Genomic DNA, 27,058 nt, shown 5'->3' with positions numbered 1-27,058 from the left:
CTAATTGTAATGGTGAAAAAACTCTTAGAAAAAATAAAATAAAGCAGAAAAAGTGTGTGTGTGTATTCATTAAATCTTAAAACACGATGCATTAATGAAAACGCATGCTGATATGTGAAAGATCATAAAGAAGTGCAAAGTAATACTCCAAACACTTAATAGTATAAGGCAGTGTGTATTGGTCAATCTCAACCAAATACCACCTGTGGCGTTGACATTATGTTTGATATCCGGAGATTTATGGGACTTAGTTGGCAGGCAGACGGAAGCCTGTGGAGACGCCGCAAATTCCGAGATTATTATATGCTGCTTGACGATGTTTTACCTTGTAAATGTAATTTTTACTCTATAATTTTTTATAAAATACAACACTATGGAAGCCTTTTCTGCTTTTGTCTTATGAGCGAAACAGTTATTTCTTAGTGTGGAAGCCGATATAGGTTGCGGGAGAGACCTGAATTTTTCCCCTAACGCTTGGAGAGACTGTGTGGTAGTCATTTACTGCTGGTAAGAGGCTTTACTACTCACCTTGGTGCGATTCATCTTGGACTTGGGATCTTTCCACTGTTGTGTCTGGAGCAACTTTTGCACTTTATGGATTTTGTTTCATGTATTTGGTTGAGATTGACCAATACACTGCCTTATACCATTATCTGTTTGGAGTATTAATTTGCACTTCTTTATGATCTTTCAAATATCAGCATGTGTTTTCATTAATGCATCGTTTTAAGATTTAATGATTACAATACTCACACACACACACATTTCTTATTTTTTTGGTGTCTGCCTTAGTTTGTATTATGTTTTTTTTCTACGTTTTTTCACCATTACTCTTGGTCTTATAAAAAATATTTTTTTTCTTTCTATTTTCAATTTATATATGTACAATAGAGTATATAACACTGCTTTGAGTGTGTAAGTGGGAATTATTTTAGCTACGTGTTATTAGGGATTTTTCACTTTAATCTCTCATGATTAATTAGCGCTGCAATTATATTTTTTTATATTCTATAATATGCCGTCAGCCATCTCAATAGTTTCCTGGAGGTCCTCCTCCCTGTTTTTCCCAGTAGCCCTGTCTGAGTACATGTGCTCTGGCCGGGATTGCACCGGTTCCCGTGCACGCAGCGAGGAGAACAGAGTGTCAGTTACACCTTCGGGTCTCGGACTAATGATTGACAGGTGGGAGAACCCACCTCCAGTCATGTGATCGCTGTGACAGCCAATCACAACGAGCACATGAATGGGAAGCCTGTCAAACAGCTTCAGAGTATCTTTCTCCTCAGATCGTCTGTGAGGAGAAATTGATAGTTAAGATCTTTCTCAGAGTAAAAAAAAAAAAGAAAAAAGGAAAATAAGTTTTAATCAGTCCACAGGTCTCAGAGTAGGCTCTGATCACCCCTGTTGGCATTAGTTAGGTTTGTGCAGTGACAGCTTCAGTTCAGTAAAAGGGACAGTTTCAGTTTAGAGTATTTTGTATTGTCATTGTCACCACTAGTGTCAGTAGTCTCAGCGTTAGCGCTTGTCACAGTTCATTCATCTCAGCGTCAGCGCTTGTCACAGTTCATTCATCTCAGCGTCACCGCTTGCCACAATTCATTCATCTCAGCGTCACCGCTTGCCACAATTCATTCATCTCAGCGTCACCGCTTGTCACAATTCATTCATCTCAGCGTCACCGCTTGTCACAGTTCATTCATCTCAGCGTCAGCGCTTGTCACAGTTCATTCATCTCAGCGTCACCGCTTGCCACAATTCATTCATCTCAGCGTCACCGCTTGCCACAATTCATTCATCTCAGCGTCACCGCTTGTCACAATTCATTCATCTCAGCGTCACCGCTTGTCACAGTTCATTCATCTCAGCGTCAGCGCTTGTCACAGTTCATTCATCTCAGCGTCAGCGCTTGTCACAGTTCATTCATCTCAGCGTCAGCGCTTGTCACAGTTCATTCATCTCAGCGCCAGCGCTTGTCACAGTTCATTCATCTCAGCGCTTGTCACAGTTCATTCATCTCAGCGCTTGTCACAGTTCATTCATCTCAGCGCTTGTCACAGTTCATTCATCTCAGCGCTTGTCACAGTTCATTCATCTCAGCGCTTGTCACAGTTCATTCATCTCAGCGCTTGTCACAGTTCATTCATCTCAGCGCTTGTCACAGTTCATTCATCTCAGCGCTTGTCACAGTTCATTCATCTCAGCGCTTGTCACCGTTCATTCATCTCAGCGTCAGCTTTTTGGTCACCGTTCATTCATCTCAGCGTCAGCTTTTTGGTCACCGTTCATTCATCTCAGCGTCAGCTTTTTGGTCACCGTTCATTCATCTCAGCGTCAGCTTTTTGGTCACCGTTCATTCATCTCAGCGTCAGCTTTTTGGTCACCAGTGTTTAAAAATTTTATATATATATATATATATATATATATATATATATATATATACATACATACATACATACATACATACATACATACATACATACATACATACATACATATTCTACATTTATTACTGTTTTAGTGTGTGGGGTGTCGTTTGTGCCCACACTGCCATTCGTGTCTGCGCAAGTGTGAGTTAGTGCCTCGGCCAGTATCGGTGCTCCTGTCAGTGTCATTGATAAGGTCAGTGTTTTTAAGAAAAAAGTTTTAGATTTTAGTAACAAAGGTTTACTTTTGCATAGTTTGGGGTCTGTAGAGTGCCTAAAAAAAAAATGGCAAGTAGGCGATATACTGTTGAAGAGGCATATGCCCTCCTGTGCTCGGACAGTGAAACTGAGTTGGGCTCAGCAGATGAGGATTTCATCTGTGACTGTGAAAGTGTCACTTCAGGCAGCTCTTCCGACTATGAAAGGCCTGTTACTAGTAGGTAGCAAGATGACGTACAGGGTAGCACCCAATCAATTGCACAGCAGTACACCTCTCAGTGGATACCAGCAAACTCTTTCACCCCTCAAATACCAACATTTACAGCTTCACCGGGCATAAATATCAATGTTGAAAGTTTTAGCCCTGTGGATTTCTTCAAGATATTTGTGGATGACGAGCTCCTACAGCACATGGTTGATCAAACTAACCTTAATGCCAAAACCCAACATCTTCTCACAGGAGGAGATGGGTGCCAACACACCTTACAGAAATCAAGATTGTACTGGGTGTTTTACTCAACATGGGCCTAGTCCGAAAGCCTACAATTCAGCAGTATTGGACCTCTAGTCCCATCCATGCCACGCCAGCTTTTCCTGGAGTTATTTCAAGAGACCGCTTTGAAGCATTGCTGCGCTTTTTGCATTTTAACGATAATTTGCAGTGTCCCCCAAGCAGTGATGCCAGATATGACCGCCTGTTCAAACTGCGGCCCCTAATTTTTTCTGTCTAATAAATTTTCAACGGTTTATACCCCGGATCAAAATATCTCTATTGATGAATCCCTGATAAATTTTAAAGGCCGACTGCATTTTAAGCAGTTCATACCATCCAAACGTGCCCGGTGTGGCATAAAATTTTACAAACTGTGTGAAAGCACAACAGTATATACATCTGGATTTCTGATCTATGAAGGACGAGACTGACAACTCAACCCCCAGGGCTGCCCAGACAATGTTGGAGTTAGTGGGAAACTTGTCTGGCACCTGATCCAACCTCTGCTCCACCAAGGCTATCATCTCTACGTCGACAATTACTACAGCAGTGTGCCACTTTTTAGATCTCTGCATGCTGCTGGCACAGGAGCATGTGGGACCATGCGGAAAAGCCGAAAAGTTTCCACAGCAGCTGGTGAGACAACGTTTGCAGAGAGGCACATCACTCAGTTACCAACAGGAGGAAATGATGGCTGTCAAATTCTCTGACAGAAAAGACGTCTATATGCTGACAACAATCCACCCAGAGGGCACAGTGACCGTAAAAGAACGGGGGTCAGCTACACAGAAAGAAAAGCCACTGTGCATTACGGCATACAACAAATACATGGGTGGAGTCGACCTCTCTGACCAGATCTTGCAGCCCTACCTGGTGCTGAGGAAATCTAAAACCTGGTATAAAAAGTTGCAATATACCTTATCCAGGTGGCTATCTACAATTCATTTGTCCTTTATAAAAAAATCTGGTGGTACTGACACCTTCCTACAATACCAGGAAAAAAAATTATAGAACACCTGATGTTTCAAGCAGACCCCAGACAACCTGCAGAATCAGAGGATGTTAGAAGACTAACACACACACTGTGTCCTATCCCAATCACAGCAAGCAGCAAATTCCCCAGGAAGAAGTGTCGTGTGTGTATGTGGCAAAAATGGCAAAAGATGCGATACTCGTTACCACTGCCCCACGTGCCCTTCCAATCCAGGCCTGTGCATCCACCCTTGTTTTGAAATTTACCACACCATCCCGCATTATTAGAAACCAGAAATATTGTGAGGGAGGAGGTTAACGTTTGCCTTATTTCTTTATTTTCATAAAATGTCAGTAATTACGCAGCATTTTACGCAGGGGTTTGGGTTAGCCTTAAAAGGACAAATTCACCTCCACTAAAAAAAAAATTTTTTGCAGGTAAAAAAAATGCATTTTTTTTGTTTGGAGCCTGTAAAGCATTGCACCCACGGTCAGCAGATCGTGGGTGTCATTACACGTTTCGGTGCACTGCCTGTGTAGCTGTCTGCCCGAACCTCTGATACAGCCAGACAGTTACACAATGACAGGAAGCATCAATGAACTACCTAGAGATCTCAACATCGCCCTGGTAGTTCATTGAGAACTACAAGCCAACAGCCACAAAGGCTGCCGGTACTTGTAGTTTTCACATTCAATCACATTAGATTGTGACAGTGAGCAGGGGATTTCCCCCCCCTGCTCACTGTCACAAAAACGGGGGACTGGGGGGTATGGGGGCAGATGTAACATGTTACATGTTACACCCATATTGAGGGTGTAACATGTTACAAAAGGTGAACTTATCCTTTTAAAAAGTAGCATCACACTGAAGAGTGCCTGTAATGTATACATTGATCAATTGCCCACTCTGAATGCAACATATTTTCACATGTTTATAGTATCCCCATGCACGTCAGAAGTTGGAGAATATATTTTGGGTTGATTTTTGATGGTGGGTCAAGGTAATGGCACAAAATTTATAGCTAAACATTTGTCAAAAAAATGCAATTTTGTTTTTGCCTACCAAATTCAAAATTATTCCCACAAAAATTGAGAGGCTAAAAACCCAAGTTTTACCCCTAGATAGATACCTTAGGGGGTCTTGATTGCGAAATGGAGGGATTTGGGGGGTAATTCCATTATTTGGATACCACAAAGTGTCTATCTGTAATGAATTCATAGTACCTGAAATGTTAACTTGGATTAATTGCCCTCCTAAAGGCAAAATGTGCACTATGGTTTCTGGGCCCAATTATGGGTACAAACAACATATGAGACACACATATGTGGCATATTCACAGAAGTAATAGAAGAAGTTATTTTGGGTTGTGTTTTGGTAGTGGGTCATGGTAGCGGCAAAAAATATACAGCCAAAATGTAAAAACAGTTTTTGTTTTTATTTTTACCTTTTTTGGGCAGTTTTCTTTTAATAACAAAACTAAATGTATGAGTTGTGTAATAAAATTTACCACCAAAAGAAAGCCTAATGTGTCCTGAAAAAAAACAAGGTATAATTCACCTGGATACACTAAGCAGTTGCAAAGATATTGTAACATTGGGGGATGTTTAACTCGGTGGCAGATGCCTTTCAGTAAGTTCACAGCGAACAGGAACTTTCGTTTAAGGGCATGGTAGCCCACTTTTATTAAAAAGGAACAACATAAAGTTCATACATGCACTTGATTGCCCACACAGGGGTTCTTCTGCCAAAAAAACAATACATGAAAAATGCCAAGCCACCTGGCTCTTTTCAGCAGCACTGCAACCTAGGCTTTACAATTCAGCCCTCTTGGCCATATAACACAACTACTGTACCTCTTTTCAGCTTCCTTGCTGCTCAGGCCTTCCACTTCAGGCTCTCATTTGTCTCAGATGCGCACAGCTTTAACACACACAGTGTCTCTAGAAAGCAGCCCCTCACTGCTCTGATCCTCAGACTTGTGTCTCTGGCTTTCTCTAGTGCACACCTGCACTCTCTGGACTCCTGGAGACCTCCCGTCTCTCGGGGGGGAGCCCAGAACCATGGTCTTGGCTCTGTTATATGCCCAGGACCCACCTGTGCAATCATCCAGCCAGACTTCTGGCTGTTCCCAAAACCCGGTCCCAGGATTGGAGATTCCGTCCCACCCATAACACCATGGAATCTCCGGGCTCCAGGTCCCAAACTGGATTCTTGAAAACGAGGAAACTGAAAAGCCAGTTTCCTCACAAAGAACTTTCCCGGAGCCCCTCACCTGCCTGGTTGAGAACCCTGCATTCTTCTGCTGGTGGGGTACCATACTACCACATACCCCTCCCCCCTTGTTTCGACCCGGAGGGAGAAACACCTGCACCCACCATAGGAGTTGGGACACCTCTGTGCTGGCCATCAGCCTTTTTTCGGGTGTGCTTCCAGGCACGCCCTACCCTGGATCGCAACGGGGTCCTACAGTTCTGTATCCGCAGCCTACTTCCTTTCAACTGTTTCCAGATTCCGTAGGGAACCTGCTTCAGACACTACTCCTGATGAGGAACTACCTTTTCCCTCACTGGTACCAGTTTTCCCCATCACAACAGGTCTCTTGGGTTTACCAACTCCTTTGCCTTTATCCTTGACCACCAACTCCCCAGAGCTTAACATCCCTGTATCACGCTCATTTTCCAAGAAATTATTCATGTTCATATCAAGGCCATTATTTACACCAACCTTCAGTAATATACCACCATTTCTCCAATTACCAATACCGTCAGTTCTTTCTTGCTCGGGATTTGTTATGGCCAGGCCCAAGGAGGGACAACACACAAGTGAGCAGCTATCCCCTATGGTATCTTCACAAGGCTTCACTTCACCTGTTGTCCAAATCTCTGTGGGCAATTGTCCTAACAATTGACATTGGTACTGGTGAAAATAGGTCATGCGTTGTTCAATCTTTGCCAGCTCACACTTTTCCATGTCACAATTTTTGTTCCTCTCCATACTATATTTGAGAGCGTCTCCGGGTACCCAAACTTGTACCTCTCTGCAGGTGATGGACAGAATCTCTGCTTTTGCCGTGTCCATATCTGGCCCTTCCTTCTTACGAGGTCTAGCGTGTGACGCAGTATCCACACCATTTACTATACCCTGCTCAGCCGCACCTCAGACTGCACTAGCAGACATGTCTATCACTGCACCAGGCGGAGAGACCTCTGATGTCTCCAGCAGCCCCCTAGAGCGCCTTCCGTACTGAACCGTATCCGGAAGCACTGAGATCACTTTCCAGACTATTAAGCACCATACCACCCAGTTCCACTGGTGATTAATGTTACCCAGCACAGCTTGCATTACCTGGCTCCACCCTTTAGTACCATGCAGCATTACCACATCTTACTGTAACAGGCACCCAGGTGTGCAAGGAATGTGCTTTCATCAGTTCAAGCAGTTCTACTAGCATATCTGTAAATTCTACACACTCCACATCAATATGCAAAACATTTTTGGGGACCTTTCCCTTATTAGAGACATAGAGGGGCTCATTCACTGCCACGTGAGGGGCCACGACATTTAAGGGGGCCTCCACCTCACTAGAGGTATCCATCACAGCCTGATGCTCCTCTGGACCACAGTTAGATGCATGTCTCCCATTCATCCCCTCTAACTCACCAATAATCCTCTGCATGTCAAAATGTATTACCGTGTCACCTTGACACTTGACATTTAGCGGCTGGGTTGTGAGCACCACATCTGCCATGCATGCACCCTGATCTGGTCCTTCCGACTGGAGGGAAACATCCCTTGCAGTGACCAATGCACCCTCAACAATCAGTCGCTCTGCAATCTCCCTGTCTGGCATAGCAGTTGTTGTATTCACACCCCTGTCACTCAACATAGCCTTGTCTAACATGGCTAGTAATTGTTTGGCCCAACTGTCCCAATCCATTGTGCTTCCATAATGAGGGCTCAGCAGTACCTCATCTGCTTTAGGAGGCACCTGGGATTCTGCAGCACAATCAGTACCTTTGTCAGTTCTATATAAATCACATTTTGACGACATGCTTTTACTCTTTGCTATTTCTTCAAACAAGGCAGGCTGCAATACACCATCACCACCTTGCTTCTGGAGCACAAGCACACTCAGCAGTGTACCTTCAGCTGTGGCCAGTGGACTTAACCCCTTATCAACTGGCTTACACATATGGTAAACAGACTGCTCACACAAACTATCACTGCATGGTGTAGACCCAGTCTGTTCCACCAGAGCAAATTCAGTGCTGTCCTGGAAAATCTCTGGCTCAAACGCATGGAGAGCCCCTGAGACTTCCATGGACAACCCTGTGGCTCTGCGTCTGGTTGCCAAGGGAGACATCCCTCTTTCCTCATTACTTTTGAACAAATCAGAATAAGTACATTTATCATCGGCAATACCTTTACCATCAGCATTCATAGACATAGCAGTGTTATAAGCTTTAACAGGCTGTTTTTGGTCAGTACACTCAGCACCCCGTGTACCGCTCAGCGCACCACCGTTCCTCTCCAAAGGCATTATTTTGGCTATTAGGGCGGCTTCACATTTGTCCTGGGAAACCATGTGCCTCACCACTGCGGGCTCCTTGTAGGTTTCCCTGGGCATCTCTGTAGCACCAGTCACTATGGAACCTGGCACAAAAAACTGTATTGGTCACCCCTAGGTTTCCACTTCCAGCACTCTGGTGGATTACACCAGGCACACACAGTCCAGTCTTTTTGAGTTCTTAACCTTGCTGCAGGTTGAGCTTCAACCTGTGTCTCCCCACTACTCAGGGTAGCATACTGCAGCAAGTCCATTTTTACACCACCTGCTGATCTCCCAGCTGGATATACTCCCACTTCACTGGGCTTAGTCCCACAAACTGCAACAGTCTTACCATAATCTGTAGCAGGTAACTCTGGCTTCATTTGAGTACGTTGTCTCTCCTTTATCACGCTTTTGCGCCTTCCAGCAAAAAAAAAATTTAACGCTGTCACTTTAAAGCAAGTTGCTTTTCTCTTCGTGCAAGCTCTCCTCACCTGCACACACAGATTGTGCTGTCTCATGCACACAAACACAGTTCTGTGGAGCAAGGACCCGGATTCCACCGTCTTGTGCCTGCATTCTCCACCACTTGTAACATTGGGGTATGTTTAACTCCGTGGCAGATGCCTTTCAGTAAGTTCACAGCGAACAGGAACTTTCGTTTAAGGGCATGGTAGCCCACTTTTATTAAAAAGGAACAACATAAAGTTCATACATGCACTTGGTTGCCCACACAGGGGTTCTTCTGCCAAAAAAACAATACATGAAAAATGCCAAGCCACCTGGCTCTCTTCAGCAGCACTGCAACCTAGGCTTTACAATTCAGCCCTCTTGGCCATATAACAGGGTTCCCGCACAACTACTGTACCTTTCAGCTTCCTTGCTGCTTAGGCCTTCCACTTAAGGCTCTCATTTCTCTCAAATGCGCACAGCTTTAACACACAGTGTCTCTAGAAAGCAGCCCCTCACTGCTCTGATCCTCAGACTTGTGTCTCTGGCTTTCTCTAGTGCACACCTGCACTCTCTGGACTCCTGGAGACCTCCTGTCTCTCTGGGTGGAGCCCAGAACCATGGTCTTGGCTCTGTTATAAGCCCAGGACCCACCTGTGCAATCATCCAGCCAGACTTCTGGCTGTTCCCAAAACCCGGTCCCAGGATTGGAGATTCCGTCCCACCCATAACACTATGGAATCTCCGGGCTCCATGTCCCAAACTGGATTCTTGAAAACAATGAGAAAACTGAAAAGCCAGTTTCCTCACAAAGAACTTTCCTGGAGCCCCTCAACCTGCCTGGTTGAGAACCCTGCATTCTTCTTCTGCTGGTGGGGTACCACAATATGTACAGTTTAACACATGTGAAAATGGCAAAACCTGAGTTCAGGCATTAAGGTTTGTTTTACCCTTAGTCATGAAAGGGTTAAAGTAAAAGGTTAACTCCAGCAGTTCCCATCCCAGTCCAGCCCTGTGATACCAGTCGCTGTCCACAATGAAGAGGAGAGAGGTGAAAATGACAGCGGGCCGGGTGCCCATGAATTGATCACAGGCACAGACGGGCCAGACATCTAGCGCTGGTGGGCCAGGTGCTGTAGGTTGCTGACCCTTGACATACTGTGGATTTTGTAAGTGTCATCTCACCGGCCCTGTTGTGTATGCAAAAAATACTTTTTGTAAAAGGTCTAGTTCTTCCATCTTTGTGTCCTACTCCCCAGAACACTAAAGCGATTGCTAATTATTTTTAATATGGAAGGCAAGGGTGTGTCCTCAAAAGCTTTTCCAGTGTCCAAACACCTGAAGGTATGAGCTTTTTGCCCAGGTTTCTATGAATACTCAGTCTGTGTCCACTACTGTACTCCAAGATATGGAATTTACAGACAAGTCAAAATTATTCTTTTCTCTTTCGTTCATTGATGGACACAGCTCCAGTAATATTGACCATAGGTTTTACGCCACCTTCAGAAGAGGACTAGGCAGAACATGTAATACATGTGAAAAAAACAGAAATTTACAGTTCCGCTCAGGGGGTGGTCCCTCTGGTAATAACCCCTCAGCCTGCTTCTTGTTGCTGTTTTATTCTGCCTAGTGAAAGAAGGACCTAGACTCCCTGCGGGACCATCGGTCCTGTGATTTTTATTTTTTTTGATTGATTGTGTTTTTTTTTTTTTTCAAATTTTTGCCTTTTGCGCAAGATTTTAATATCTGTGATCTGCTTTCAACAGCCGGCTGGGTGACAGGCTGAATAATCTAGATCCTTGTAATCTCCCCAGCCTGGCCATCGAGCGTGTGCAGACCCTAGCTATGCTCTGGATCAGCCACGACATGCCCCTCTGGCTCCAGGGACGGCCGGTGAGCGCATGCTACAGGGCAGACACATGACCGGACTACCGATGTCGTCAGTGTGCCGTGGCCAGCAGCCACCCGGTACTGTTTGGGAGTGGGTCTGTGACGGGATGTCCCCAGCTCGTCTGGATGGCAAGTATAGCTCTTCCTGCCTCGGCAGGATTGAGCACCTGGCGGGTCGATTAGGGGGTCCCTCTCTTCTCTCCCTGTCCCCATTTTCCCTCCCCCTATGTGAGGGATTCTGTATGATGGGCTGCTGAGCAGTGTGTACCTGAACCAGGGGGGGGGTCTGACCTTAGCTTGGGGGCTGCGTTGGGTGTCTGTGTCCCTTGGTGTCTGTGGTCTCTCCACTGGGTGTCTGGAGTTCTGCATGTGCTGATCGCCATAGCGCTGTTCTGCCGCCATTATCTCTGTTCATTCACTGTGTACAGTTGTTTGTTGGCCGTTTTCTGTGTGCCTCAGTGGAAAGCATGGTCGGGGGGCCATTTTTCTCAAGTTCAGCGGTCATTTTCCTTGTGATTTTTCCCTTATACAGGGTGGGAGGTGGCCATTTTGTTGTAGCTCAGTGCGGTTTTAATCCTCAGCGCTGGTCCCTGTTGCTCAGAACGGCACTTTTCTTTTGCACAGGACACCTGGGAACTGGCGCCTGTAACTAAATGGTGCAGCACTCGGTCGGGGTGGTGAGTCCTGCGGTGAGGGCCCCTCAGTCTGCTGCAGCTAGGAGGGTGGGATTGTGCACCTGTCCTAAGTCCCCAAGGGTAACAGACAGGTTGGGTCAGCATGGCTTCAGAAACTGGTGTTTTTTTCCCCAGAACTCCATGCAACTGCATCCGGCTCGTCTGTAAACAATGCAGTGCCGTTGGATGCTTTGTTGGCGGTCCTTGAAACATTTGTTTCCAGGGTGGAGGGGGTGTGCGGGCGCAAAGGTGGTAAAAAGCGGCCCCTGCCCCCCCCCCCCCTGTCCTCCGGGGAGAGCTCTAACGCAGACTCGGGCCCCGCTGAGACTAGAGGCCTGTGCTCTGTTTCAGATGACGCTGACCAGGACAGTTAGGAGGATTCCCCGTCCGTGCAGGAGTAAGCACTACTTGGAGCACTTATCACAGCTGTGCGTCATACCCTGAAAATTCAGGATACAGCAGGTTCCTCTGCTGAAGTAGAGGTCCCTTTTGGGTCTCATAAGCCAGCCCGTACACCTAAGGTGTTTCCGTATCTGACTTATTTTGATAAGTTCATATACAAGGAATGGGGAAGCCTGCAACAGACCTTCTGGGTCCCTAAAAGAATGGCGATGCGGGACCCCTTTGAGGAGAGCCTTCTTAAAAAAAAATGGTTGGCTCCTCCGGTGGACCCCCCAGTATCCAGGTTAAACAAAGTAACCACGATCCGGCAGAGGGGACTTCTGCATTTTAAGGACCCTACCGGCAGGAAGGCCGAGGCAGTGGCCCGTTCCTTGTTTACGGTTGTGGGGTCAGCAATACGACCAGTACTGGCGACAGCACTAGTGTCGCAGACACTTACTGAATGGGCAAAACTTTTTCACTGCGATTTGGAGAAGCAGAAGTCTACTCCTGTGTGTGTGGAACTAGCAAACCATTTAGTGCACGCCTTATGTACGTTTGTGACGTGGCCCTGAATACGCTTCCTTTGCTCTCCAGGGCCAGTGTCAGTGCTGCAGTGCCTGATTTGGCTAAAATGCTGGTCAGCAGACCAGGCCTCTAAACAAAAAAACAAAAAACAAAAAAAAAAGCCTTGATGGATCTACCCTTCCTTGGTGAGCGGCCTTGATGGATCTACCCTTCCTTGGTGAGCGGCTCTTTGTAGCCTTGTTGGATGACATCATTAAGAATGTCACAGGTGGGAAGGATCCACGCCGCAGGCAAGGGCCCTAATTTTCTGCTCAAAAGAGGCTTTTTCATCCTTCCAGGACTTCAGCTAAACGCTCCCAGTCTGACAGGATGACCTCTGAGGGACAAAAGCATCCCTGGACCCGCAAGCCTGCGAACAAATGTGCTACCGCATGAAGGCCTCTTTGCTGTCCAACCAATGGGTCTGCAAACTGATTTAATCTGGCTACAAGATAGTTGTTTCTCTCTTGGCCACCAAACAGATTCTTCTCCTCCAGCATACCCTTACTCCCAGCTCGCCGGGAGGCCCTGTTTGGGGCAGTAAGGGACCTGCTAAGCCGTGGGGTGATGGTGCCTGTTCTGGAATCTGAAAGGTTTCAGGGGTTCTACTCCAATTTGTTGTCCCTAAAAAGAAGGGGTACATTCAATTGTGGACCTGAAAGCCCTCAATTGCTTTGTAAAAGTACAGAGGTTCAGAATGGAATCAGTTCGCTCAGTTGTCGCTGCACTCCAAGGGGGACTCCCTGACATCTTTTGGACATCCAGGATGCGTACCTGCACATACCCATATGCCTCAGGCATCAGAGGTTTCTGTGATTTGCAGTAGGGGAAGCCCACTACCAGTTTGTGGCTCCCCCTTTTTGGCTTGGCATCAGCACCACGAGTCTTTACCAAGGTATTGGCTCCCATTTTGGCGGTGTTGCGACAACGCGGGATCGCAATCGTTTACCTAGACTATCTCCTCCTGAGCGCAGCTTCCGCCTCAGTATTAAAGGAGAATGTGGCGATCACCATGCAACCCCTGCAGGAATTTGGGTGGCTGTTGAACCTCAAAGTCTGTTTCCCTTTACCGATTTGGCGCCTGGAGTACCTAGGCTAACTGCTGGACTCCGTGGAAGCGAGAGTGTTTTTCTCCCTTCAGAGAAACTGCAGACTCTCGGAGCCGCAATGAAGCTGTTGATGAACTGCAGGTGGTCGTCCTGTGCTTCTGCATGCCAGTCCTGGGCCTCATAGTGGCCTCGTTCAATGTGGTACCGTACGCCCAGTTTCACAGGAGTCTTGCAGAAGGAGATATTGACAAAATGGGACAAATCTCTGTTATCCCTGGATCGGCAGATTCGGGTGTGCCAGTCAGTCAGTGACTCCCTGCTCTGGTGGCTGAGATCCCCGGCACTTCGGTCCGGGAAGTCGTTCCAACCTCTACGTTGGACAGTGATCACAACGGACACCAGCCTAACTGGCTGGGGTGGAGTCCTGGGAGTACAGTCGACCCAGGGCCTCTGGTCGGGGGGAGGGATCAAAGTTGCCTATCAATATGCTCAAGCTCCGAGCGATCAGGCTATGCCTCTCCACATGGTCGATAAGACTAAGAGGCCGTCCGATCAGGATCCAGTCAGACAACGCCATGGCGGTGGCATATGTCAGCCATCAAGGAGGAACAAGAAGCTCGGCTGCAGCACGGGAGGTCGCTCACATCCTTCAGTGGGCAGAGCGACATGTACCGGCCCTGTCGGACATTTGCATCCTGGGAGTAGAAAACTGGCAGGCAGCCTAAGTCACATAGTTGCATAAGTTGAAAAAATACACAAGTCCATACAGTTCAACCACAAGTCGTCAGATGCCAGGAGAATGGACGTTGCATCTGGAGGTGTTCAAGCTGCTGTGCCTGCGTTGGAGCACACCAGACGTGGATCTCCTGGCCTCCCGTCTCAATCAGAAGATGCCGATATAAGTATCCAGGACAAGAGATCCTTGGGCGGATGCGTCAGATGCGTGGTTGGCTCCATGGGGTCAGTACCGACTGATCTACGCTCTTCCTCCGCTAAAACTGTTACCACATCTGTTCCGCAGAGTGGAGGCCGAGGGGATTCCAGTGATACTGATTGCCCCAGATTGGCCTCGGCGTCCCTGGTACGCCGACCTAGTATGCATGGTTGTGGACACTCCCTGGCGACTACCGATGCGAGAAGACCACCTGTCTCAAGGTCAGATTCTCCATCCTGCTTTACCATCGCTGGTTTTAACGACATGGCTGTTGACAGCCAGGTGCTAAGGAACCGGGGCCTGTCAGACTCTGTGATTTCAACTATGAAGAAGATCACGAAAATCTTCTTCTCTGAAGATATACCATCGTACCTGGAAGGCCTACATCTCCATGTGCGAGGAGATGGGGTGGCGTCTGCACACCTATTCCGTTTCCAGGATCCTGCTGTTCCTACAGCCAGTAGAAGACCAGAAATTGGGCTTAAGCACCATTAAGGGACAAATATCAGCCTTGGCTGTTTTTTCCCAATGACCCCTGGCATCTCACTCTCTTGTGAGCACTTTATACAAGGGGTCTGGCATGTAGTCCCTCCAGTGCGTCCACCCTTGCCCCCGTGGGATCTGAAGCTGGTCCTATTCGCGCTTCAGAAACCACCATTTGAGAACATCAGGGAAATTCCCTTGTTGACTCTTTCTCAGTGGTCTTCCTAGTTGCCATTACATTGGCCAGGAGGGTTTCCGAACTGGTGGCCTTGTCTTGCAAGTCGCCCTATCTGGTTATCCACAAGGATAAGGTGGTGTTGCGTGCGCAACCTTCTTTTCTGCTGAAGGTGGTTTTGGCTTTTCACATCAATGAAGACATTGTGTTACCATCTCTGTGTCCTAAACCGACACATCCTAAAGAGGTGGCCCTTCGTTCCCTGGACGCGGTCCGGACTCTAAGGGTAAATTTTGTCTGCCACGTCTCCTTTTCAGAAGTTGGACTCTTTTCGTTTCGGTAGCTGGTACCCCCCCTTTGTCACGGCCCATTCCACCAGGGCAATTGGAACCTCTTGGACTTTCCGACATCAATCGTCAGTCGCTCAAGTGTGTAAGGTATCCACTTGATCGTCCGTTCACACTTTTACAAAATTCTACAAAGTGGATGTAATCGCATTGTCTGATGCCTGCTTTGGACGCAAAGTTTTGCAGGCGGCTGTGTAATGTTGCAGATCTGCATTCTTTCTTTCTTCTGTTTTAAGAAAAACGTTATTTTTGAGTATCAATGCGCTGTTGCATTTGTTGACCGCAAGTTCTTATGCGGTTAGTGAGATGGTGACTCCCCTAGCCCCGCTGGTTTTGGGTGAAGTTATGTTGCTGTTCCCACCCCTTGTTATGACACTGGGGACGTCCCTATGGTCAAGATTACTGGAGCTATGTCCGTCAGTGAACGAAAGACCAAATAGGATTTTTGTACTCACCGTAAAATCCTTTACTCTGAAGTTCATTGACAGACTCAGCACCCTCCCCTCCTATTGATTTAAGTTATACTACTTGTTGACTTACTGAGCTGCAGGAAGCAGGCTGGGGGGGGGGGGGGGGGGGGTTATTACTAGAGGGACCGCCCCCTGGGTGGAACTGTAAAGTTCTGGGGTTTTTTCTTCTTCAATATATTACATGTTCTGCCTAGTCCTCTCCTGAAGGTGGCGTAATAACCCTACGGTCAAGATTACTGGAGCTGTGTCCGTCAATGAACGAAAGATAAAAGGATTTTATGGTGAGTACAAAAATCCTATTTTTTCGGATCTCTAAAAAAGTCAATTGGAAAGTAGAAGAAATAAAAACGGATCCACAGGGGAGGTACTTATTTGTAAAAGGACTAATAGAAAGAGTTAGATACACATTAGTAAATATATACTGTCCCAATAAAGGCCCAAAGAAATATTTAAACAAAATGCTGAATATTTTAGAAACATGCAAACAGGGCCATATAATCTTGGGAGGAGATCTAAACTTCGCCATGGATCCGTATATAGATAGCACTTCACTGGGCATGGTACACGAAATCAAACTACATAGAACCCTGAAAAAGAAGATGCTGCAGCATCAATTAATGGACACCTGGCGAATACTTAATTTAAGGAAAAAGGATTACACATACTATTCCACAGTACACGATATGTATGTTAGATTGGACTATATATTTGTAGACCACGAACTACTAGAAAATATATTGGAAGTTAAAATAGGATCTATAACCCTCTCGGATCACGCACCTGTAATAATAAAATTAAAAGATCTAGGAAGAGAATATAGTAAAGGGTTATGGAGACTAAATGAGTCCCTTCTGGAAGATGTGGAAACAGAAAACACTATCAAATATGAAATTGAACAATATTTCCTAGCCAATGACTCAGAGGAGATCCCAAGGGCTACACTCTGGGAGGCCCACAAAGCCCTAATCAGGGGGAAATTAATATCCATAGGATCCTGGGTAAAAAAAGAGAGTGAAAAGAAGCTAAACGATTTAAAAAAAGAACTTCACTTATTAGAACAAAAACATAAGGGTCAACTCGATAAAAACACATATAAAGAAATAATACATAAACGTATGCAACTAAACAATAGATTGGAGCAAGAAGTAAGAAAAACCTATAAACACGTAGCTAAAGAAAGATACATGTGGGGTAATAAACCGGGGAAACAATTGGCCAGAATAGTAAGGGATAAAAAAGCTATTAATTATATAGAAAAAATCAAAAACGCGAATGGTGAAATAAAATACAGAACATCAGAAATAGCAAACGCGTTTAAAACATATTATAGCGCCCTATACTCAATCAGGAACAAGGAGACTGAAAGTCAGAAGGAGACCAGGAAAATTAAAATACAAGAATACCTGAGGGAAGTAGATCTACCAAAGATAACCCCCGAAATGTCTAATAGCCTAGAGGCCCCAATCACTCCAGAGGAAATTGAGTATGCAATAAAGGACATGCCCAACGGGAAAAGCCCAGGACCAGATGGTTTTACCATCAGGTATTATAAAAAATTCAAACAGCTGTTGGTCCCACAGTTATGTAAACTCTGGAACAAACTGGCAGAGGAGGAGCTCCCGAGGAAAGAATCACTCCTAGCTAATATCATACTAATTCCAAAACCGGGTAAAGATCCTTCGAGTTGCTCTAATTACCGTCCAATCGCACTTTTGAATACGGATATTAAATTGTACGCAAAAGTGTTGGCAACGAGTGTTGGCAACGAGGATAAAAAACCTATTTATTGATTGAAAAAGACCCGTAGTGGTATAGAATCTGAACAGATCAATATCTGACTGATCAGATCTATACTAGCGTCCCCAGCAGTTTAGGGTTCCAAAAAAACGCATTAGCGGGATCAGCCCAGATACCTGCTTGCACCTGCGTTTTGCCACTCCGCCCAGCCCACCCAAGTGCAGTATCGATGGATCACTGTCACTTACAAAACACTAAACACAAAACTGCAGCTTTCGCAGATTCAGGCCTGATCCCTGCGATCGCTAACAGTTTTTTTTGGTAGCGTTTTATATTTAAATCCGGAAGGCAGTGCTTGGTTTTCGGGGTCCTGTACGTGGCTAGGCTCCCAAAAAGTCCCCCACATGTGGTATCCCCGTACTCGGGAGAAGCAGCAGAATTTATTTTGGGGTGTAATTTCACTTATGCCCACAGCATGTGTGAGCAATATATCATTTAGTGACAACTTTGTGCAAAAAAAAAAAAATTGTAATATTCCTGCAACTTGTGGCAAAATATAAAATATTTCATGGACTCAACATGCCTCTCAGTAAATGGCTTGGGGTGTCTACTTTCCAAAATGGGGTCATTGGGGGGGGGGGGGGGGGGTTTGTGCTATTTTGGCATTTTATGGCCTTCGAAACTGTGATGGGTAGTGAGGAGTGAAATCAAAAATTTGCGCCCTTAGAAATCCTGAAGGCAGTGATTGGATTTCGGGGTGCCGTACGCGGCTAGACTCCCAAAAAGTCCCACATATGTGGTATCCCCGTACTCAGGAGAAGGAGCAGAATATATTTTGGGGTGCAATTCCACATATAACTATGGCATGTGTGAGCAATATATAATTTAGTGACAACTTTTAGTAAACTTTTTTTTTTTTTTTTTTTGTTTCATTATTCAATCACTTGGGACAAAAAAAAAAAAGAGTATTCAATGGGCTCAACATGCCCCTCAGCAATTTCCTTGGGGTGCATACTTTCCAAAATGGGGTCATTTGGGGGGGGGGGGGGTTGTGCTGCCCTGCCATTTTTAGCACCTCAAGAAATGAGATAGGCAGTCATAAATTAAAAGCTGTGTATCTTCCACAAAATGTACTCTAGGTTGTAGACGCTATAACTTTTGCGCAAACCAATATATATACACTTATTGACATTTTTTTTTTTTACTAAAGACATGTGGCTGAATACCTTTTGCCCTAAATGTATGACTAAAATTGAGTTTATTCGATTTTTCTTATAACAAAAAGTAGAAAATATCTTTTTTTTCTCAAAATTTTCGGTCTTTTTTCCATTTATATCGCAAAAAATAAAAATCGCAGAGGCAATCAAATACCATCAAAAGAAAGCTCTATTTGTGGGAAGAAAGGGACGCAAATTTAGTTTGGGTACAACATTGCATGACCGCGCAATTACCAGTTAAAGCAGCGCAGTGCCAAAGTGTAAAAAGACCTCTGGTCCTTAGGCTGACAATTGGTCCGGGGCTGAAGTGGTTAAAGACATGGGGGTCCTAATGGAATCCAATGGATTAGTGTATGGATCTCTTGCTTGAGATCTTGGCAATCGGTCATGAGCAACTTAAAGCCAGCTATGACCACGACATGCATAGCCAGGAACCTTGAGTATTGGGTTAACTAGCTTGAAGCTCATATAGTAGCGGATTCACTCAAACAGGATATTTTAAATTCCTTTTCTACCTTGTCCTCTGCAGTAGCCTATATAGCGGATGCTTCTGCTGAAGCAATTAAAATGTCAGTTAGATCGGCAGCCTTAACAAATTTGGCAAGAAGAGCATTATGGCTGAAGATTTGGCCAGGTGATGTGGCATCAAAGAATAAACTCTGTGGGATTCCTTTTTCGGTTGACCTTCTCTTTGGCCCTGATCTAGATACCATTCTAGACAGTACTGCCGATAGGGAAAAGGGCTTCATGGTGAAGAAGAAACCATCCGCAAAGTGCTTTTTTTAAGCCTCAAAGGGCTCAGGAGCAGGACAACAAGTCCCAGGGGCGGAGGAAGAATTGGTCCGCACAAGCTAAAGTCAAAGGTGGAATCCTTTTTTCATCCTCCTGTGCAAGCCGAAAAATCCCAACGACTCGACCCTGTGGGTGAGCGGAAGGCTGAAAAATGTCCTTCCGCACTGGTCAGGCATAACATTAAATCCAGAATGTGTAATGCACCAATATTAACCTCCCAATATAACACGGTGTAATCTCCTAATGGTTAATCAGTGAATCCTGTGCAAAATAAGCAAATGGCGCCTATTATAAATAACCTAACATCCTTCCTTCACCATGGCAAAATCCTAAAACTAAATATCGATGTGATGATAAATTATTAAACACAAAGAAAGAAAAATGAGATGTAATAATGTGCTGAACCACAGTGCACAAATATCTCAATAGAACAGCATACCGCTGTGAAGAAATGTAATGTCTTTTAGTGATTGAGTTTAGACCGGTTTCATTGAGTAAACCCAATGATAGAAATGCCTTGCTCATATATTCAGCTTCTCTTTAACATGAACACTGAAGAAATCAGTTGTTTGGATGCTCTTTAGCATGGACTGGCTTTCAAAGAACTTCCGCAGTATAAAACAAGAGAGACCATTGCGCAGGTAGTATATAGAATATTCCCGATAAACTTTCACTCTCACTTTCCAGCAGAATGAATTGCATATGGTAAGGTCAGTTGCATACAGCTAACAGCTGGGATCCGCTCACACACCAACAGAGCACACACAGCACTGCTCGTCACTGGCTCCTCCTGACCAGTTTCATCACTAGACACGTGAAAAGTCACGTGTCTAGTGATGAAATCGGTCCGGAGGAGCCAGTGACGAGCAGAGCTGTTAGTTTTTACGGAATCCCCCCCCCCCCCCCCCCCCCCAAGAAGATTTCTTGTGACGAATACCCCAAAGGATCCAATAAAAGCCCTGACCATGAAGTCCTCATTAAGGGAACTGATGCTGTAGCAGGGTGTAGTGATCCAAGTGCCACCAGAAGAGCAGCAACAGGGTTTTTATTCTCATTTTTCTTGGTTGGAAAGCCAACAGGGAAATTCCGATTGCTTCTCTATCTAAAACCTCTGAACAAATCCACACCGCTTCTAGGTGGACACCAGGTGCAGACCTTGGCTCACCACCGTCCTCAATAGATAACAGTCGCACACTGGAAATACAAACTCTTGCTTGAATATATTCTTTATGGTAAAAGGTTTGCCAGACAAATACAGGGATTGCAGTTGACAAATTTCACAAGCATATAGCTTGCTTGTTCACAACATCGATGGTGCTCACAAAAACAACCATTTAAAGTGATCACCTAAATTGGGCTAGACCCAAGAAAAACACCTGTTTCAGGTAGCACCACATGCAAAAAAGGGAAAACATTTCAACTGACATATTTGAAAACATTGCATGGATTTAAAAAAAGCATGTGATAGGAAAAAGTATATATTTATATAAATTTTCTATCGCATTATTTTTTTTAAATCCATGCAATGTTTTCAAACGTGCCAGGTGTCAGTTGAAATGTTCCTTTTTTTTGCATGTGGTGCTACCTGAAACAGGTGTGTTTTTTTTTTTTTTTTTTTTTTGGGGGGGTGGGGGGGGGGGAGGGGTGTAGCCCAATTTAGGTGATCACTTTAAATGCCTGTTTGTGTGACAACTGATGTGTGATAGGGAGGTGCCTTCCATTAAAGAGCTGAAGGAGGAAGGTGTTTCCTGTGGTCCGGTGGGAGGTGTCACTATCTTTCAGGTACTGTTCTGAAAGACAAGTTACCGGTAAGTCTCACTTGAATTTTGTTTTTTGTTTTTTCTCCAATTCTTTTTTTTTTTTTTTTTTTTATTACCTAAAAAAATAAAATAAAAAAAAATTGCAGTTGAACACCTTTTGGTTATCTTGTGCACCCAGCAGATATGGAGCACTGGACACTGCTGGCTACACATTTTTCTTACTATTATTGCAAAATCTGTTTATAGCCTAAAAGTAATGTGTTCCCCTTCTGTTCAGTAAAAACATTGGCAACTTATTTTTTTTGTTTGTTTAGGTATAGCTGGTGGTCTTACAAATCTCTCAAAGATGCCTGCATGTAATGTCATGCTCCTGGGAGCTCAGAGGAAAACATTATCCGGTTTCTCCAGCACCTCTGTTTTACCTCATACCGGTTACATTTATCACAGTGAAATTGTCCAGTCTTTACCATCAGTAAGTACAGCTACTGTACGCTAACAATCTCCTGCCTGCTGCTCAATCTAAATGAAATGTCACTCTCTTGGTCAATGCCAGCATGAATTGTAATTCAATTCAAAAAGTGAAACTCTTATTTTATATACATGCGTTACACAGAGTGATATATTTTCAAACATTTCTTTCTTTTATTTTTGATTATGGCTTACAGCTAGGAAAAAGCCCAAAATGTAGTATCTCATAAAAATACAATATTAAGCAAGACCAATAAAGAATCTTTTTAATACATAAATGTTGGCTTACTGAAAAGTATGTCCATTTATAGTGTAGTATGCACTCCATACTTGGTCGGGGCTCCTTTTGCATTAATTACTGCATCAATGCGGCCTGGCATGGAGACAATTAGCCTGTGGCACTGCTGAGGCATTATCGAGGCCCATATCTGCATTGCTGAGTCTGGTGTCTCATCTTAATCATCATCCTCTTGACAATACCCCACAGATTCTCTATGGCGGTTATTTGAGATGAGTTTGCTGGCCAGTCGAGCACGGTGATACCATGATCATTAAACCCGGTATTGTTACTTTTGGCACTGTGGGCAGGCTTTAAGTTCTGCTGGAAAACGAAGTCTGCATCTCCATAAAGCTGGTCAGCAGAGGGAAACATTAAGTGCTCTAGAATTTCCTGGTAGAGGGCTGCGCTGATTTTGGACGTTATAAAACACAGTGAACCAACACAAGCAGATGACATGACTCCCCAAATCATCAGACTGTGGAGTCTGAGGAAGAGTGGAGACGCACATAATCCAAGTTGGTGGCACAGTGGTGTAGTGGTTAGCACTCTCGCCTACCACTAAAAAGGGTCACTGGTTCACATCCCAACCACGACACTACCTGCCTGGAGTTTGCATGTTCTCCCTGTGCCTGTGTGGGTTTCCTCCGGGTACTCCGGTTTCCTCCCACACTCCAAAGACATGCAGGTAGGTTAATTGGCTTCTGTCCAAAATTGACACTAGTATATGAATGGGGACCTTGGATTGCGGGCTCCTTGACGGTAAGGGACTGATGTGAGAGTGCAACGTACAGAGATAGGGACAATTGTAGACACTCAGGTTGAACTAGATGGACTGGTGTCTTTATTCAACCTTACTAACTATATAACTGTAAGTTGCATGAGGTTCAGTGATGTTTTGGGGAGCCATGTCTTCTGCTGGTGTTGGTCTTCTCCATTTTAGCAAGTCCGAAGTCAGTGCAATCCTCTATCAGAAAATTCTAGAGCACTTCATACTTCCCTCTGCTAACTAGCTTCATGGCGATGCTAATTAAATTTTCTACCAGGACTTGGCCACCTGCCCACACTGCCAAAAGTACCAATCCCTAGTTTAATTATTACGGTATCACTGTGCTTGATTGGCCAGCAAACTTAAAAAAAAATCGGAGAAAACAGCGCTGTCCAAAAAATGCTAAAAAAAATCCTATACCAGTGAAACAGGAAATTAAATTATAAATTCTTGCTGCAACTTAACCACTTGCCGACCGCCTCACGCCGATCTACGTCATCAGAATGGCACGGGCAGGCATAAGCACATATATGTACGTCCTTTGCCTCCCGCGGGTCGGGGGCCCGATCGGGCCCCCGCCCGGTGCCTGCGGCGGTCGGTTTTCGTTCGGGAGCGATCCCGGACGAGGGGACGGCCATTCATTCATGGCCACCCCCTCGCGATCGCTCCCGACGAATGGAAATCCCCGGTGACATCACTTCCTCTCCTGTAATGTAAACACAGGAGAGGAAGTGATGTATTCTCTCCTCCGTGTCGGTATTTTTCGTTCCGACACGGAGGAGAGCGGATCAGTGAGTTGCACCAACACATCCCACACACAGTAGAACATGCCAGGCACACTCACACCCCCCCTTTACCCCCCGATCACCCCCCCAATTACCCCTGCCCCCCAGTCACAGTGACACCAATGTCATTTTTTTTTTTTTTTTTTTTTTTTTTTGCATTGGTGTCATTTGTGACTGTAATAACTGTTAGGGCAGTTAGGGTTAGCCCCCTTTAGTTCTAATGTACCCCCCTAACCCCCCCAATAAAGGTTTAACCCCGTGATCACCCCCCGTCGCCAGTGTCACTAAGGCTGGGTTCACATTGCAGCGGTTTATGAGAACGAATGTGATTCGCACCGCACTGCAGTGCAAATCACATCCGATCTCTGTGCGATTCGAGTTCAGCCATTCGCCGCACCCGCCACACCCGCCGCACCCGCCGCAAATTCGCACGGGACCCTTTTTTTGGCCCGCAGCAGAATCGGATCGCATGGGTGTTCACACCATGCGATCCGAGTTTGCAGATCGCACTGCGATATGCGAACTGATCTGGGGGTGTCAGTAACATTTCACTGACACTCCCAGCAGTTCGCATAGGGCAGTGTGAACTGCCGCCGGGAGGCATGCGATGCGGGAACCCGCCGCGGATTCGCGGCGTTTCCGCATCGCTCCAGTGTGAACCCAGCCTAATAAGCGATCATTTTTCTGATCGCCGTATTAGTGTCACAGGTGACGCTAGTTAGGCAGGTAGGTATTTAGGTTCGCCGCAGCTTTTTATAGCGCTAGGGACCCCCATATACTACCGCATAAAGCCCCCTGATTGCCCCCTAGTTAACCCTTTCACCAGTGATCACCATATAACTGTTACAGGTGACGCTGGTTGGTTAGTTATTTTTTTATAGTTTCAGGGCACCCGCCATTTATTACCTAATAAAGGTTTAACCCCCTGATCACCCGGCAGGTGTCATTTGTGACTAATAACTGTTAGGGCAGTTAGGGTTAGCCCCCTTTAGTTCTAAGGTACCCCCCTAACCCCCCCAATAAAGGTTTAACCCCGTGATCACCCCCCGTCGCCAGTGTCACTAAGGCTGGGTTCACATTGCAGCGGTTTATGAGAACGGATGTGATTCGCACCGCACTGCAGTGCAAATCACATCCGATCTCTGTGCGATTCGAGTTCAGCTATACAGATAGTATGGCTGAATTCGTGTCGCACCCGCCGCAAACTCGCACGGGACCCTTTTTTTGGTCCGCAGCAGAATCGGATCGCATGGGTGTTCACACCATGCGATCCAAGTTTGCAGATCGCACTGCGATATGCGAACTGATCTGGGGGTGTCATTAACATTTCACTGACACTCCCAGCAGTTCGCATAGGGCAGTGTGAACTGCCGCCGGGAGGCATGCGATGCGGGAACCCGCCGCGCATTCGTGGCGTTCCCGCATCGCTCCAGTGTGAACCCAGCCTAATAAGCGATCGTTTTTCTGATCGCTGTATTAGTGTCACAGGTGACGCTAGTTAGGCAGGTAGGTATTTAGGTTCGCCGCAGCTTTTTATAGCGCCAGGGACCCCCATATACTACCGCATAAAGCCCCCTGATTGCCCCCTAGTTAACCCTTTCACCAGTGATCACCATATAACTGTTACAGGTGACGCTGGTTGGTTAGTTATTTTTTTATAGTTTCAGGGCACCCGCCATTTATTACCTAGTCTCACTAGTGTACCCCTAAATTTAGGGGTGTCTACTTTCTAAAATGGGGTCATTTGGGGGGGGGGGGTTTGTGCCATCTTGGCATTTTATGGCCTTCAAAACTGTAACGCCCTTAGAAAGCCTGAAGGCGGTGCTTGGTTTTTGGGGCCCCGTACGCGGCTAGGCTCCCAAAAAGTCCCACATATGTGGTATCCCCGTACTCAGGAGAAGCAGCAGAATTTATTTTGGGGTGTCATTTCACATATGCCCATGGCATGCGTGAGCAATATATCATTTAGTGACAACTTTGTGAAAAAAAAAAAAAGTTTGTAATTTTCCCGCAACTTGTGGCAAAATATAAAATATTCCATGGACTCAACATGCCTCTCAGCAAATAGCTTGGGGTGTCTACTTTCTAAAATGGGGTCATTTGTGGGGGTTTTGTGCCATCTTGGCATTTTATGGCCTTCAAAACTGTAATAGGTAGTGAGAAGTGAACTCAAAAAATTACGCCCTTAGAAAGCCTGAAGGCGGTGCTTGGTTTTCGGGGCCCCGTACGCGGCTAGGCTCCCAAAAAGTCCCACATATGTGGTATCCCCGTACTCAGGAGAAGCAGCAGAATTTATTTTGGGGTGTCATTTCACATATGCCCATGGCATGCATGAGCAATATATCATTTAGTGACAACTTTGTGAAAAAAAAAAAAAAAAAAAAAAAGTTTGTAATTTTCCCGCAACTTGTGGCAAAATATAAAATATTCCATGGACTCAACATGCCTCTCAGCAAATAGCTTGGGGTGTCTACTTTCTAAAATGGGGTCATTTGTGGGGGTTTTGTGCCATCTTGGCATTTTATGGCCTTCAAAACTGTAATAGGTAGTGAGGCGTGAAATCAAAAATTGACGCCCTTAGAAAGCCTGAAGGCGGTGCTTGGTTTTCGGGGCCCTGTACGCGGCTAGGCTCCCAAAAAGTCCCACATATGTGGTATCCCCGTACTCAGGAGAAGCAGCAGAATTTATTTTGGGGTGTCATTTCACATACGCCCATAGCATGTGTGAGCAATATATCATTTAGTGACAACTTTGTGTAAAAAAAAAAAAAAAATTTTTTTTTTGTCATTATTCAATCGCTTGAGGCAAAAAAATAAAATATTCAATGGGCTCAACATGCCTCTTATCAATTTCCTTAGGGGGTCTACTTTCCAAAATGGGGTCATTTGGGGGGGTTTTGTACTGCCCTGTCATTTTAGCACCTCAAGAAATGAGATAGGCAGTCGTAAACTAAAAGCTGCGTAAATTCCAGAAAACGTACCTTAGTTTGTAGATGTGACAACTTTTGCGCAAACCAATAAATATACAATTATTGACTTTTTTTTTACCAAAGACATGTGGCTGAATACATTTTGTCCTAAATGTATGACTAAAATTGAGTTTATTGGATTTTTCTAATAACAAAAAGTAGAAAATATCATTTTTTTTCAAAATTTGCGGTCTTTTTACGTTTATAT

The 27,058-nt window shown here is 45.2% G+C and overlaps 1 protein-coding gene across 1 annotated transcript in view; it reads left to right on the top strand.

The window, feature by feature from the left end:
- Positions 1–27,058, top strand: part of LOC143933917 (U4/U6 small nuclear ribonucleoprotein Prp31) — a 176,352-nt gene that overhangs the window by 12,522 nt on the left and 136,772 nt on the right. Inside the window, exon 3 of the mRNA XM_077457071.1 lies at positions 21,898–22,055. Coding sequence (XP_077313197.1) covers positions 21,898–22,055 — 158 coding nt within the window. The remainder of the gene's footprint in view (positions 1–21,897; positions 22,056–27,058) is intronic.

The sequence above is a fragment of the Lithobates pipiens genome, unplaced genomic scaffold, assembly GCF_037356315.1.
Source record: "Lithobates pipiens isolate NorthernLeopardFrog02 unplaced genomic scaffold, aLitPip1_a1.2 Scaffold_27, whole genome shotgun sequence".
In the NCBI taxonomy this organism is placed as follows: domain Eukaryota; kingdom Metazoa; phylum Chordata; class Amphibia; order Anura; family Ranidae; genus Lithobates; species Lithobates pipiens.
Note: the sequence above shows the minus strand (reverse complement) of the source record. Positions and strands in the feature narration are given on the sequence as shown.